At 38.6% G+C, this 14,030-nt stretch overlaps 2 protein-coding genes and 2 long non-coding RNA genes across 4 annotated transcripts; 2 read left to right on the top strand and 2 right to left on the bottom strand.

The window, feature by feature from the left end:
• Positions 1–474: 474 nt before the first annotated feature.
• Positions 475–2,698, bottom strand: LOC146701477 (uncharacterized). Its single transcript, XR_014922189.1, has 3 exons — positions 2,528–2,698; positions 1,569–1,608; positions 475–1,251 (listed from the first exon to the last, which is right to left on the bottom strand). It is a non-coding gene; the product is annotated as an uncharacterized LOC146701477 (long non-coding RNA).
• Positions 2,699–2,774: 76 nt separating this feature from the next.
• Positions 2,775–4,196, bottom strand: LOC146701476 (myelin-associated glycoprotein-like). Its single transcript, XM_085468877.1, has 4 exons — positions 3,803–4,196; positions 3,213–3,518; positions 2,881–3,141; positions 2,775–2,812 (listed from the first exon to the last, which is right to left on the bottom strand). The coding sequence occupies exons 1-4, from the start codon at positions 4,194–4,196 to the stop codon at positions 2,775–2,777; spliced, it is 999 nt and encodes a 332-aa protein (XP_085325003.1).
• A 2,629-nt stretch (positions 4,197–6,825) lies between these two features.
• Positions 6,826–9,489, top strand: LOC146701475 (B-cell receptor CD22-like). The gene is made up of 4 exons (XM_085468876.1): positions 6,826–6,844; positions 7,820–8,080; positions 8,294–8,375; positions 8,487–9,489. The coding sequence occupies exons 1-4, from the start codon at positions 6,826–6,828 to the stop codon at positions 8,566–8,568; spliced, it is 444 nt and encodes a 147-aa protein (XP_085325002.1). The 3' UTR covers positions 8,569–9,489.
• A 1,865-nt stretch (positions 9,490–11,354) lies between these two features.
• LOC146701474 (uncharacterized) lies at positions 11,355–12,183 on the top strand. Its single transcript, XR_014922186.1, has 3 exons — positions 11,355–11,668; positions 11,749–11,866; positions 11,998–12,183. It is a non-coding gene; the product is annotated as an uncharacterized LOC146701474 (long non-coding RNA).
• Positions 12,184–14,030: the final 1,847 nt, after the last annotated feature.

Below are 14,030 nucleotides of genomic sequence, written 5' to 3'. Positions count from 1 at the left end.
TACTCAGATGGACTCAACCACACTACCACAGTACAAGGATTCATGGCCTGCAGTCAAGTACAGTTAAGCCTACGTTCAGAGACAATAGAAAACTGCTGTCACAAGGTGGCAGTAAAGGATGTATGCAAACTAGCAAGAAGCTTCATGAAAAAAAATACACTTTTTAAAACAAAAGAAGATAGACTCCTTTGACTTTATTTGGAACTATAACTACTTACTAAAGTTTTAGTTGAATAAAGAGCTCTTATTTTGTGTCCGTCTCTCTAATTGGAGACCCACTGTAGAGGAAGAGCTGGCATTCAGTTTTTCACCCAGTTTAGACTTAGTAAACTTTATAAATTCATTTATAGATCGATGCATTTATATCTTCATTCTTTCAGTCATGCATTTACTTAAGAGCTGAGTTTATGAAAGCTTGATTGTATAACATGTAACTCAGGTGTAAATCATGGCACAAAAAATATTTCAGAAGTCTTCAGAAAACAAGTTGTTGTTTTTTATTAGATTGTAAAATGTTACAATCTCTAAATAATTATTCATGTCAACCATAGAAAAATGCAAAAAAATGAGGGTTTAGGACTGTAGTTTCTCTACTAGTTAGTGGTGGACAGAAACAGATCACTACAAGAGTGCCGCATGTAAGAAACTAAGTGACCACAAAGGAACCCAATATTACTTCCCCACCCAACACACAACATTTTGGGTCATACATACAGAAGGTGGAGCTTATTTTTTAGTTGCATGCTGAGCTTATTATTTTTAAAATTCTTCATTTTAGAAGCACTGAAAATGTAGTATGTATGATAAATGGGTTCCACAGAACAAACATATTTTACTGGAAATAAACTGCTAATGTGAGTCACTTTGATATCTCCTTTGTTTACTTTAGTCTCCTGTGGGAGCACTACTCACTGCTGTTAACAACCATCAGACATTACCAGCTTAAGCATATTGATCCCGTTCCCTGTATTTTACTACAAGAGAACATTTCTCTGTATTAACGTTTGTTTAACCAAAGACACATCCGCACTCTCACTTTTTCTGTACTTGAGAGTAGACGCACTCTCGATTACTTGTCTGTGTTAATCTTTGTTCAGTCTTGCACTCTTTGACCTGTGAATACACCACATCCTGCTGCTGTGTGCTGTCCTGCGCTGAGTCTAAAGAAGGCCTCTGCTTCGAGAACTCGATCTCATTGTAATGGACGTCTTCATTTTCTGCTGTTCTGGCTGCTTCTTCAAGAGACACACTCTGCGAAAACAAACAGACCAAAGTTAATTCTGGTACCATTAAAATAACCATCTTTTACTGAACACAGTAAACGTAGAACTGCTATGAAGTCCAATGTTGTAGCCAGAGATCAGACCCAAATTTAATATTAAATATATAGTCCTGTGCGTCAAAACATCAGGTGTGTCTCACATCAAACAGTAAAAAGAGAAATAAAAGACACAACAAAGGGTCACTTTTCACATTTCTACCTCACTTACTATGAATCACCTCAGTTAAATCTATGTCCTAGAATCATAAACACAGAAAATATTACACAATGAAATTCAGTTACCCACCTGTGTCGGATGTGAAGCTACATGTGTTGACTGCAGATACCTACAAAAAACAGCGGAGCTCTTTAAATTGAAATTTTCAATTATAATAATATTATTAATAACAATTATTAAATCATTATTAATAGTATTATTAGCATCGGTAGCATCAGTAGTATGTGAAAAAGTAATATTAGTATTATTATATATTGCAATACAGTTTTGAATAAATGTCTTCAAAAATGTCTGAAAGTTGTTGAATAATAATTACATATTAATGTTAGATGTAGACAAGTCCCACGCACTTTCTCAATATCCCTGATCCAACCTTTTCATTACTAACCTCTTCCTTTGAATACTTTCCTGTACGTCCTCATTCCACACCGAGTTTCATTCCCTTCTTTCTTCTGTCCAGAGGATACACTTCCTTGGCAGATTACCTCACTACTTCGGCTGTACTTTCCCAGCCATCTGGTTACTCCTGTCTACCACCTGGAGACTCAACTCCTCCATGAAATCTGTGCAACATTGTTTCATCTTCAACATCCACCAACATTTAATCTGCCTTTATTCACTTCACTTTTCAAAGTGGACCTGGAGAGTCTCCTGTCGCTTTCAGAGTGCACTTTTGCCACAAGATGTATTAAACTCTTATACGTCACCCTATGTCCCTCTCTCCTTAAAGTACAATGTCATTTACACAGTCATTTACATTCTCTCAAAAAATCCATTACCATCTATCCTTCTGCATCTCTTAACACACACCTATCCAGAACCTACCGATCACCTTTGTTTCCATCACCTACACTGAAGTCTTCTACAACCACCACCCTGGAGACACTTCATCTAACTTACTCCAGAATTCCTGACATCAACCCTGTGGGGCATACACACCGGTATCTTGCAACTTTTGGTTTTATTTTCCAGTTACATAAAAGCTACTATGGATTTAAAAAAGCAAAACATGTATCTGGGAGTCTTACCAAAGGATGAAAACCATACAGATGAGAATGATGATCCCAATGATCGCTCCAACAGCAGCCCCCCATAATACAGGCTTGATCATTCCTGTAGAGAGAAACAAAAGAAAGAACCAAATCCAAACCATATAAGTGACTGAACCTTTCATTTGTGTGAGATGGGTCTAAGTTGGATATGTACTTACATGTACAGGTATAAAAACAAACAGCAAAATAAGATACACTTAAAAATAAAAGTAAAAGCAGATATTTACACACATGACTCTTTCTTAAATTTCTGGACTTGTCCTTTATGCAGATTCCAAAGACTTTAATAAAGTCCTGATGACTAAGTTTTATATTTGTCTTTACTTTACCTCCAACAGTCACATGAATCTCTGCTGATGTCTGATTACCCAGATCATTAGTGGCCACACAGTAATAAACTCCTCCATCTGTTACATTGAAGCTGTAAATCTCTCCTTCAGATACTTTCACAGCTCCATCTCTGCTCTTCTTGAACCAGGTGAAGCTGCTGACTGGAGGTTTGGCTCTGCTGGAGCAGGTCAGGTTCACCCAGCTGCCTGCTGACACCAAACCTGATGGACTGATGGATGCTGAGGTGTCTTTAGGAGCATCTGGACAAATAAATTATATCCTATAAATCATGATATGTTTGCAGGATGAAAAAACAAACTGATCGTCTTACATGAAACACTGAGAGTCTCATCTGTCTCTGCTGTCTTGGTGTCTTTTCCTTGGTTCACAGGATATCTGGCAGAGCAGCTGATCTTCTTTCCATCATGTGTGTCTGACAGAGTGATGTTCTGCTGGATTTTAGTTGTAAAGCTTCCATCTGTGTTTTCCTCTATTTTGTTGTGAGAGTCTTGTTGGAGATTCCAGGTGAGTTGAGGAGGGGAGTGTGGACAGGGAGTGAGAGCTGAGCAGGTTATAGTGACAGACTCCTTCTCCTTCAGATCACCTGAGATTGTAATATTGGGCCTCCAAGGAGAATCTGTGGTTTCACATCAAACACATATTAAAAATGAAGAGGACAAAATCTTTCAAACTAATCATGTGATGCTATCTTCCTGAATTCACATAGAAGTTCAGAAATGTAATCAAGTCCTGAACAAAGCAGCACAGAAATTAAAAGAAAGAAATACATACATCCTTTTAGTGTCAGGATGTTAGTTATGATGATCATTATGTCTTTCATCTAACATTTCCTCAGCAGTTAATTTAATTAAAATTAATTAAAAATAACATGTTACAAAGTATAAACTCACATTTCTTTACCTCTGACTGTTATTTGAAGAGGATCACAAGAAGCTGTCGCCTTGAAGGTTTCACTCTCTACTCTGAAGAAGTATGTGTCTGTGTATGTGGTGGTTAAATTAGAAAACAGAGTGGTGCAGTCTCTCTGACTCAGGTTCCCGGTAATACTTATTGGATAGATGCTAACTGCTCCACTACTTTTGAAGATCACATTGTTTTTGATTTTGGTAATATCAGAATTGTTTTTAATCCACACTCCAAAGGTTTTTCTTGTGCTGATAAATGTCTGTTCTGCTTTGTGGCTGAAGCTACATGGGATTTGCAAACAAGTTCCACTCAGTGCTTCCAGCTTCTTTGGTGCAGTTACAAAAGTCATCATGGCAGTGAGCCGAAGCACCTGTAAGGATAGTTTCATGGTTAACCCATTCACACATTAAATATTGTTAAAAAAATAATAATAAAAAGAATTTTGCTCCCAACAAAACTTTAAACAAACTTTGATCAAATTATTAGTATCATTATGTTTCTGTGTGTGTATGTTTTATGTAGAAACAAACTGACATTTTCCCTCTCGTTTCTACATAAAGCTTTTCAAGACATAAAGAGAAAAAGTCTCTGTTTTCACTTTGCTTGAAGAAACAAATAATATTATAAATGATTCAAAAATGTCTTAGATTGACTAAATAAACAGCTCACCTGAAAAAAAGACGACCATCAGTAACATCCCGACTGTCACCATGTTCAGAAACTCATTCCCTGCATTTGTGAACAAAAATGATTTTTTATTTAAATGATTTCACACATGGAGCTTTTATACTCTACTGGTGTGTTTCAAAACAAGTTAACAATCAAAACTTTTATCAGCAGATTTTCCATTTTTATTACCAAAGATGAAGAAAATCTAAAGAGCTGTGTGATTTGAAACCACTTGAAATAAGAAAACAATAACATAAGAGTTCCTGGAAAACTGAAGCATCAATAAATAAAATATGTATGCTTCTCTTAGCAAAAGACGAATAAACAAAAGTTTTTGTGACAAGAAGCAGTAAAATGTTTCCTTACCAAATACACCCAAGTGAAGATCTCACAGTGAGATGAAAATGTTTTTAGTGAAACATTTAGTCAACTTAACATATAAGTCACTAGATTAAAAAGGAGGTACAAAAAAAACATGCAGTTCAAGAAAGTTCAACAAGTCTGTTTTGTCTGGTTGCAAAACTGCTAGAGGTGTGACACGATGCCCCTGAAATACAGCAGTGAAAAAATCGTCAGTTTTTAGCTTCCTGCAAAAATCCTGTGAAAGAGGAAGTCAGACATGACAGCAGCTTAAGTCTGAAATTACTTCCTCACCCTCAAATACTTTTTACTACCATGAGTTATTCCAAGAATGTATAAGCTGAGAGTAGATACACTCTGTGCCACCACCTGTCTGTGTTAAGCTATTTTCAGTCTTTGAACTGTGAATAAATCCTGCTGTGTGCTGTCCTGCACTGAGTCTAAAGAAGGTCTCTGCTTGAAGAAGCCAGTCTCTCTGTAATGGACGTCTTCATTTTCTGCTGATTTTCAACCAGCACATGAAGAGTTGGCTCTGTCTTCAGGTTTGGATGACTGAGAACCTTCACAGACACGCTGGTTTATTAGCTTTGCTTCTAAAAGAAATTTAAATAGTTAAAATAGTCTGTATATTTAAAAACTCTGGAGCAGGTCAGCTCACCTCAAACAAAGAGAACGATCAGTAATGTGCGTACTGTCAGACAGAAACTGACTCCCTGGATTGGCAAATATACAAAATACTAGCTACTTCATTGTTTGTTGATTACTACAGAGTTTTGATTGTCTTTAATTCACAATAAAAAACTTCCCCTCTGCAACCAGAGTTGAATCATGTCTAATAAAGATGATTATTCACTTCTGTGAGAACAAGGTGGCTGAAAAATAAAAACTATAATAACACAGTGTTCCAGTTTTTGAGAGTAAAATTCAAACACCAGTCAATGAAATTCCTGAACATATCTGTCAGTGGAATATGAGAGAAATGACAAAATACAGCTGAGAAATCAAAACATTTCAGTACCAAAGAAACTGAACATTAAGTTCTATGATTTCAGAGCAAAATTAATTTCTTTAACACAGTTACAATAAACCATACTAACAAGTTTCATGATAGAAAGAGTGTCACATGCATCAACTGACTATCACACTGCATAATGAAGTCAGTTTTCTCTTTCCTGCTTATATCGTGCAAAAGAGGAAGTCAGATGTTACTGTATTGTGAACATCTAAAGTGACATGCTCAACATTAATCATTTTTCTGTTACTAATTCAAAGCCTGCAAATTTACAATGATTAAGTTTATCATTTACAAGGTATAATAACACATGATGCTGAGAGAATAAGTGATACAAATGAGTTTTCTACTAAAAATCATCATCTGAACAATTTTATTGAAAATACATTGAAATGTCATTAAATAAAAATAATTTGTCTGTTAAACAAACCAGTGAAGTAATGGAAATTACACGGTCCACTCATCTTTGATATACTGATAGAAAAAGAGAACAGGCACTCTGTTGGGGAGAGATGAACTAAATGTAGCTAAACTTATAGTTTCAGATTTGAACAAAGTGAATAAAATGTCATAAACTAAGTTCTTAAACTTAAGCTTCAAACTTCACTTCAGCTGAAACTTGCCTGCTAAAACAATATGTTTACTAGGGCCAGGTGGCCAAAACCCAAGAGAATGGATTCAAATGCAAACACAGCTTGGAGTCAAAGGTTCAAACATTATAATAAGATTTTATTTTCAAACAACCATGACAGTCAGGAGATGGCTGTGAACTAAATTATCTCAAACCTGAGTACTATGTCTGAACTATGAAACGAAACAAAACGCTAGGAAATAGAAACATAACCTATGAACGAGAAATATGAACTGTAGACAATGAAACATGAGCTAGGAAGTGGATGCATAAGCTAAACTGGTCTGGGTGAGTGTCCAGAAACCAAGGGTCCAGAGGGAGGGAGTTCTGTGAATCCGTTGAGCAATGGCAAGGAGTCAGGCAGGTGAATGGAAATCCAAGTGGCTTGGCTGTGACGGTGATTACCTAGCTTTTCTGCCTCTCATAACCCCAGTGATTTTCCTGTGGTTGGAAATCTCACGTGATCTTGTAACATCACAAGTTCAGGCAACTAACCACTCCTACTCATTTGTATCATGTCATCTCAACAAGAATACAATTAACTAGTTTTAAGTTGCCGAATTTCATGCAGATCGTCGATGATTTAATTCAGTTCACCGTGGAAACATAAAAGTATTTTGTTCAAATTTCACTTTAGACTCTTGTAAATGTAACAACAACCCAAATTTCATTTTTTTGCAAACATGCCCAGAGAAAGCAGCTGTGTGTGTGGTTCCTCTTGTAGATATGTTTTTTCTTTTCATTATAGACGAACAATTTGAAATTCTTGGTGCAGAAATGTGTCCATATTAACAAAAAACATCAAATGTCTCACTTTTAACCAGTGATGTTTCAGGTTTAATCGATTTGACTGTCAGTTGTTGTTTATATTGACAAAACTGAGAATCCATAGTTGTTCAAACTGCATGTATGCTTTAGTGTTAATACGTTTGTGATGTGAAACCACAGATTCTCCTTGGAGGCCCGATATTACAATCCCAGGTGATCTGAAGGAGAAGGAGTCTGTCACTATAACCTGCTCAGCTCTCACTCCCTGTCCACACTCCCCTCCTCAACTCACCTGGAATCTCCAACAAGACTCTCACAACAAAATGGAGCAAAACACAGATGGAAGCTTTACAACTAAAATCCAGCAGAACATCACTCTGTCAGACACACATGATGGAAAGAAGATCAGCTGCTCTGCCAGATATCCTGTGAACCAAGGAAAAGACACCAAGACAGCAGAGACAGAAGAGACTCAGTGTTTCATGTAAGACAATCAGAGTTTGTTGTTGAACTGAATCCTTCAGGACACCATGGTATATGGGATATCACTTTCTCTCTTTTATTTCTCCAGATGCTCCTAAAGACACCTCAGCATCCATCAGTCCATCAGGTTTGGTGTCAGCAGGCAGCTGGGTGAACCTGACCTGCTCCAGCAGAGCCAAACCTCCAGTCAGCAGCTTCACCTGGTTCAAGAAGAGCAGAGATGGAGCTGTGAAAGTATCTGAAGGAGAGATTTACAGCTTCAGTGTAACAGATGGAGGAGTTTATTACTGTGTGGCCACTAATGATCTGGGTAATCAGACATCAGCAGAGATTAACATGACTGTTGGAGGTAAAGTTACTCAGCATTTAGCTGTTTTTTTTTAATTTATTTTTTAATCATTTTTTGAGGTATTTCTTAAAAGTGAGTTGAAAAGGAAGCAAATTTAGCTTCATGAAGTTCAAATCTTGTAATGTATCCTGCAACATGTGGTTGTTCATGTGTTAGACTTGAAAACTATTTTTTCACCTAAAACAATCTTATTCACTGTTTTCTGCATTACAGGTGGAAACCTGGTTGGTGTCTACACTATAGTGAAGACTGTGGGAATCATAATGCTAGTGAGCACACTGATCGTATTTGAGTGGTGAGACAAATGTTTCTGTGACACACGCATTTGAAACCAACTAACTCGTCGTAAAACAACATAATTCAGTCTTTCTGGTTTCTTTGATTTGATTCTGTTTTTTCCCTTCAGCTGGTTCAGATCAAGATTCTCCAACAAACCAGATACTGAAAGCTGTCAGATGAACAGAGTCACATCACAACACATCAACTAAAGTTTCCACAGGAGGAAAAACTCCACCTTCAATCATCACTTAAAACCCTTCAGTGACTTTCAACAGTTGTACATGACCATTTTACTTTGAATGTAGAGATGCTGTTGCAGAAATCGAAACATTTACTTTGTGGATAATTTCATATCATTCCTTCGCTGCCCTGAGTCTGTTAAACAGGGGCTGCTTCGGCCTGACCATCTTATTTTTTTATAGTGTATCCATGAATATTGATCTAACACCACACTTCTGTAAGACTGATCCAGCATAATGTGTGGAGATGCACGCAATTTTACACTCTATTACAGGTACAGCTGTGTTCTTGCTATTACTATAGAATCAATTTTAAGGTTTTACTATTTGTTTTTAAAGCTCTCCATGGTTTGGCTCCAGGTTACATTTCAGATCTTCTTAGCCTGCACTTACCCACTCGATCTCTGCTCTCCTCCAGTCAGATGGTTTTATCAGTTCCACGCTCCCAGCTCAAATCTAGAGGGGACAGGGCTTTCTCCATTGCCGCCCCGAGACTCTGGAATAGTCTTCCCCCCTTCATAAAATTCTCTTCATCCTTGGAAGTCTTTAAATCGATTCTCAAGACCTACTTATTTTCCAAGGCTTTCAGATCTCTTTGATATCTTTTTTTATTCTGTCTATTTGGTCTCTTATATTATGGATGGTGTTGTATGTGTATATACGTTATATTCACATATGTGTGCTTGTGTGTGAATGTGTACAGTTTTGTATATGTATGTGCATATTTGCATGTACATTATATGCTATATACTCTTACATGTCTTACAATTCTTTTTTAAAATGTTTTCTTTCTATTTCAATTCTTTTATTATATTATCCCTCTGTTCAGCACTTTGGCCGACACTTGATGTCTTTTAAATGTGCTATATAAATAAAGATGACTTGACTTGACTTGACTATTGAATAACAGCTTCTGCTGCCCCCTTTGTGGACTACACAAAAGAACATTTGTAATGCCCTGAAGTGTTCAGGCTGCATTGGGGGAATAGCAGTGATTTACAAGTACAACTTCAGTTATGATACATTTACTCTGAGCTCATTTCATTCCTTCAAAGTTAACCATGAAAGTCCAGTTTGCTGTAGTATTATCCACCTGTGATGACTTTCTGAATGAATTCTTTGATCTGTTTTAATACATTGTTGCAAAATTAAACCAAATCCCTTTGGTAGGTGATTTTAATTACACTGATGATCTAGCTCTACAACCTCAGAATCTGTTAACAGTGCAAAGTCACTTGTATGTGAATGGTCTCCTTGTGATCCTGCAGTCGTCCCATGCTGACTTAACCATTTTCTCTTTATCTCTCCTGTCTGGACTTTTCTGTCAACACTTCAGAGTGAGTTACTGAGAGAGAGACTTCCTGTGGTCCTGTCTGAACTGGAGCCCTGGAATCATTAATTGGAAATCCTTCTGTTGTCACATTCTGTTGTTGCTTCACTGTGAATAAACACACTGAACTTAATCCTCTGAGTCTGCGTTCTTAGTCTAACCAGTCCATTACTTGTGACAGTGGCAGCAGCACCCCCTTTGGTCTGTTCAGCTAATCTATAAACTCCCTGCAAATGCCATACGTAGCTATAACACCAGTCATAGTCATTTCTTTTAAGTAATTGAATCTTTGTATCAACAAATATTTGTATTCCTGGTCTGGTCATGTCAAGGCCCGTCATCTAATGGAATAGCAGAAAAACCATGTAATGGCTGGAGTGGAGCTTTTACTCCAAGCAATCATTTCACAAGAATGAAAGTACTACAAAAGGTACATTAGTAAAAGCTCTGAAGAATGCAACAGTTCCCTGAGTGCTCAATGAAGCCATAAATGTTTAGCTTGATGCATAGGATAAATAGAAGCCCACAGCTGAGGGCAGAGAAGTCCAACAAGATCTGTGATCACTCATCTGCCCTCTTTCATGGGTGTTAGGCTGCTTTTCTCTTTACATCACTACCTGTTTCTTATACTGACACAGTTATACTCTAGTCCAAGCATATTCTTATTTGAGCCAATCAGCCACCACTTTGTGTGCTCTACATTTGTGCTCTCTGTCATTCTCTCTTTGTGCAACCCACCACCTCCCCATCTCCACTTCACAGACACCTCAGAGCTCCATCCAAGCTTCAGCCTTCAAATTCATCCCCGCCAGCTTCTAGCCTTCAGTGGGTCGTGTTCAAAATCTCTGGTATTCCATTCTAACATGATGGGTCATCAGGGTGTTACGTGCCAAGGGGTGTGGCTTTGCTTTTGTGCTCTGTTTTGTGTTCTATTCATCTTTCAGGCGTCAGGCCTCCTCTGATTGGCCAGTTCGAAGTTGATTGGCAGGTGTCTATTGGCTGGACTGGGCTCAGTTGGCCAATCACACTCCAAGGAACACTACAAATGAGCCGCTCCCTGGCCAGCTGGGGGCTGCTGGCTTCTGCTTCGACAAACATTTGCGAACAGGCTTCTGTATGTTGTGTGTGGTGGGAGGCTGGACAGGTAAGCCGGGGTACCCTATACATTGGTTGTAGATTTTACTCTGTTAGACACACTAGGTTATGCGGTTGATGCCACCCTTGTATGTTTTCACTGACTTTTATCGAGTAGCTAGGTAGGCCTTTTGTTTTGCATTTTTCTTTCAGTTAGGCTAGGCCCTGGAAGCTACCGACCTCTTTTTGTTTTATTACTTTCTTTGATTTGGATCAACCGCCCAGTAGTGATGGGACGTTCTGTATCGAGGCTTCGGAGCGTGTGTCGAGTAATGGAGGGGGCATTTCCGCGAAGCGCGTATCGAGGCTTGCTTCATTTATGGGAGGAGCTGAAAATGATGACGTCCGAAGCCTCGCTGCCCGGCTGTACCACGTGACTGGTTCATGAAGTGGTTCGAACTTTGCCGCGAGATATGACAGCGATATAAACCCTCAGACTTCATTCAAAAATGTGGGTGTTTGATGGAGAGTTGCGGTTAGTGAGAGTTTGGAGACCGTTTGGAGGTTTATGAGAGTGAGGAAAGTCAGGAGAGAATGGAGCCAGCTAAGAAGAGGAGGATGTCCTCCCCTGTGTGGGAACATTTTGATCTTATTCCTCCCAACAAGGTATTTCTACAGAAGATGTATTTTCATGATACTGATGGTGCAATACAATTTATGTTGAGCTGTCTTGACTTTTGTACAAGGTGAAGTGTTTTCTATGTGCCAGGGAGCTGGGATATAACAACAACACCTCATCCATGCTTAGGCACTACAGAGCTTTGCATGAGAATAAGGGGGACACCGATTGTGGAGCAAGACCAGGTGAGCCATCAAATGCCATGATAATATAGCATGCAGTAATGTTACTAAATGATATAACAATATTATACAACTGTTATAAGTTACGTATGTGATATTTATATTTGTGCTTTATCTTTATTGTCTTTCCTCAGGAGAACAATCTCAAATAGATGAAGACCTGGTCAGCATGGTGATTGAGGACTCCCAGCCATTTAGCATTGTGGAGGACAAAGGATTCAAAAGATTTGTTAAATCATTAAATCCTAGCTATGTTCTCCCCACTAAAAAGGTCATAAAAGCAGTGAAAATTTAGTTTTTACAGAATAAAATGTGAACAGGCAGGACTGAGGCTCAAAGCCTCAGTGTGTAGCTGTCCATACCTCAACGTTACAAAAGCACAACCACTGTCCACACCCCAACCACACCTCACCTCACAGTAAATGATCATTTCCATTTCAAGCATTTCCAAATAATCATTTCCCATACTGCCACTATAAATATACACAGTATACTGCCATCACTACAATATACATGTTTTACACACTCCTTTTGTTGTTGACATTTACAGGCTGTGTGCAAAATGCCACACTCTTCAAATTCATGCCAGCTATTATTTTTACGTCCAGTAGGTGTCCTGCTAGAGCAAATGAAGCTTCATGAAGCTTCGCGTTGGGGTGAACCAATTGGATGAAAAGCTTCAGTGCTTCATGGGGCTTCATCTGCCCATCACTACCGCCCAGTCCTGCTCCCCCCCCACCTTTTCTCTGTTGTTAAGATTGACTGTCCAACCATTAAATTCTGCCTGATACCTAACTGCTCTGTGGTCTTCCTCCTTCATTGATTGTGGTTGTCCAGTGTTGCTGTCTCCTTCCTACCTTTGCCTCCGCCATGGTGGGGGGGCGTAACAAGGGTCTAAATCCCAAATAAATTAATCATTTTATATAAATCATTATCAATTCTTTTAACTAGTTTTTCTGTAGGGATGTTGCTGGCGACTAATGTCTTTGTCGACTAACTGACGAGTTTAAAACTAAGAAATACTCAAGTTATATTTTGGAAACTTTAATGTCAAAAACTAAATATGACAAATAAAAACACCTGAAAAATGATAGACTGAAATATGTCTTTCCCTAACGAAACATATTTTTCGTACAATGTCTTAAACTCTCCTAGAATGAAGATGAAGCACATTTATTATTTTTTCAGATATTTATTTATTTACTGCTCTTGACATGCAACTAAAATATAAAATGCCTTTTTGTATTTATTGACCTCAAATGTTGTGTGTTGGGCTGTGCAGTAACACTGGATTCCTTTGTAACATCTCTGAGTGTCACCGAGGCGATCGTGGCTCAAGAGTTGGGAGTTCGCCTTGTAATCGGAAGGTTGCCGGTTCAAGCACCGGCTTGACAGTCTCAGTCGTTGTGTCCTTGGGCAAGACACTTCACCCATTGCGCCTACTGGTGGTGGTCAGAGGGCCCGTTGGCGCCAGGTTCCGGCAGCCTCGCCTCTGTCAGTCCGCCCCAAGGTGGCTGTGGCTACAATGTAGCTTACCATCACCAGTGTGTGGATGACTGGTTGTGTAAAGCGCTTTGGGGTCCTTAGGGACTAGAAAAGCGCTATACAAATACAGGCCATTTACCGCATCGCTCCTGTGGTGGTGCTGTGACTGCTCATAGCTTAACAATACCTGCATATTTGATGTCTACAGATATAATGTGACATTCATACTGAGAGATATATGTATTCTGTAAGCTGTTATGCATGTTTGGAATTAAGTCAATTTAGTAAAAATGTTGTTTGACTGTGTTGTCTATTACAGGATATTTGCAGAAAGGACAAAACTGTTGTTGCAGTGTTGTATTTGGTATCATCACATCAGGCCTATAACAGCTTTGCAACTAAAGCAAGATTGCATCTTCTTAAGTAGCGGGTTCTCTGTCTGTACTTCCTTTTTTGTTTGCAACCGCACGGAGCTAGTTTCTGTGTTTGACCACGTTACTGATATATGCCGACTGTCACACATTGTAGTGGTTATTTAGATGGTATCAACTCGTTGCATAATTATTAACTGATGAAGAAACAAACAAAATAAGGTGGAATACAGTTTTTCTCCAGCTCCTCATTGTCTATTGTGGTAATCACTGTCAGCCTGATCTCTGGCTGCAGCACAGGGCTTGTTTGA

Source organism: Copadichromis virginalis, linkage group LG9 (assembly GCF_057382275.1).
Source record: "Copadichromis virginalis isolate Kocher_CV1m ecotype Utaka linkage group LG9, C_Virginalis_male_GT1.1, whole genome shotgun sequence".
In the NCBI taxonomy this organism is placed as follows: domain Eukaryota; kingdom Metazoa; phylum Chordata; class Actinopteri; order Cichliformes; family Cichlidae; genus Copadichromis; species Copadichromis virginalis.
This window is presented reverse-complemented; position numbering and strand designations above follow the sequence as displayed.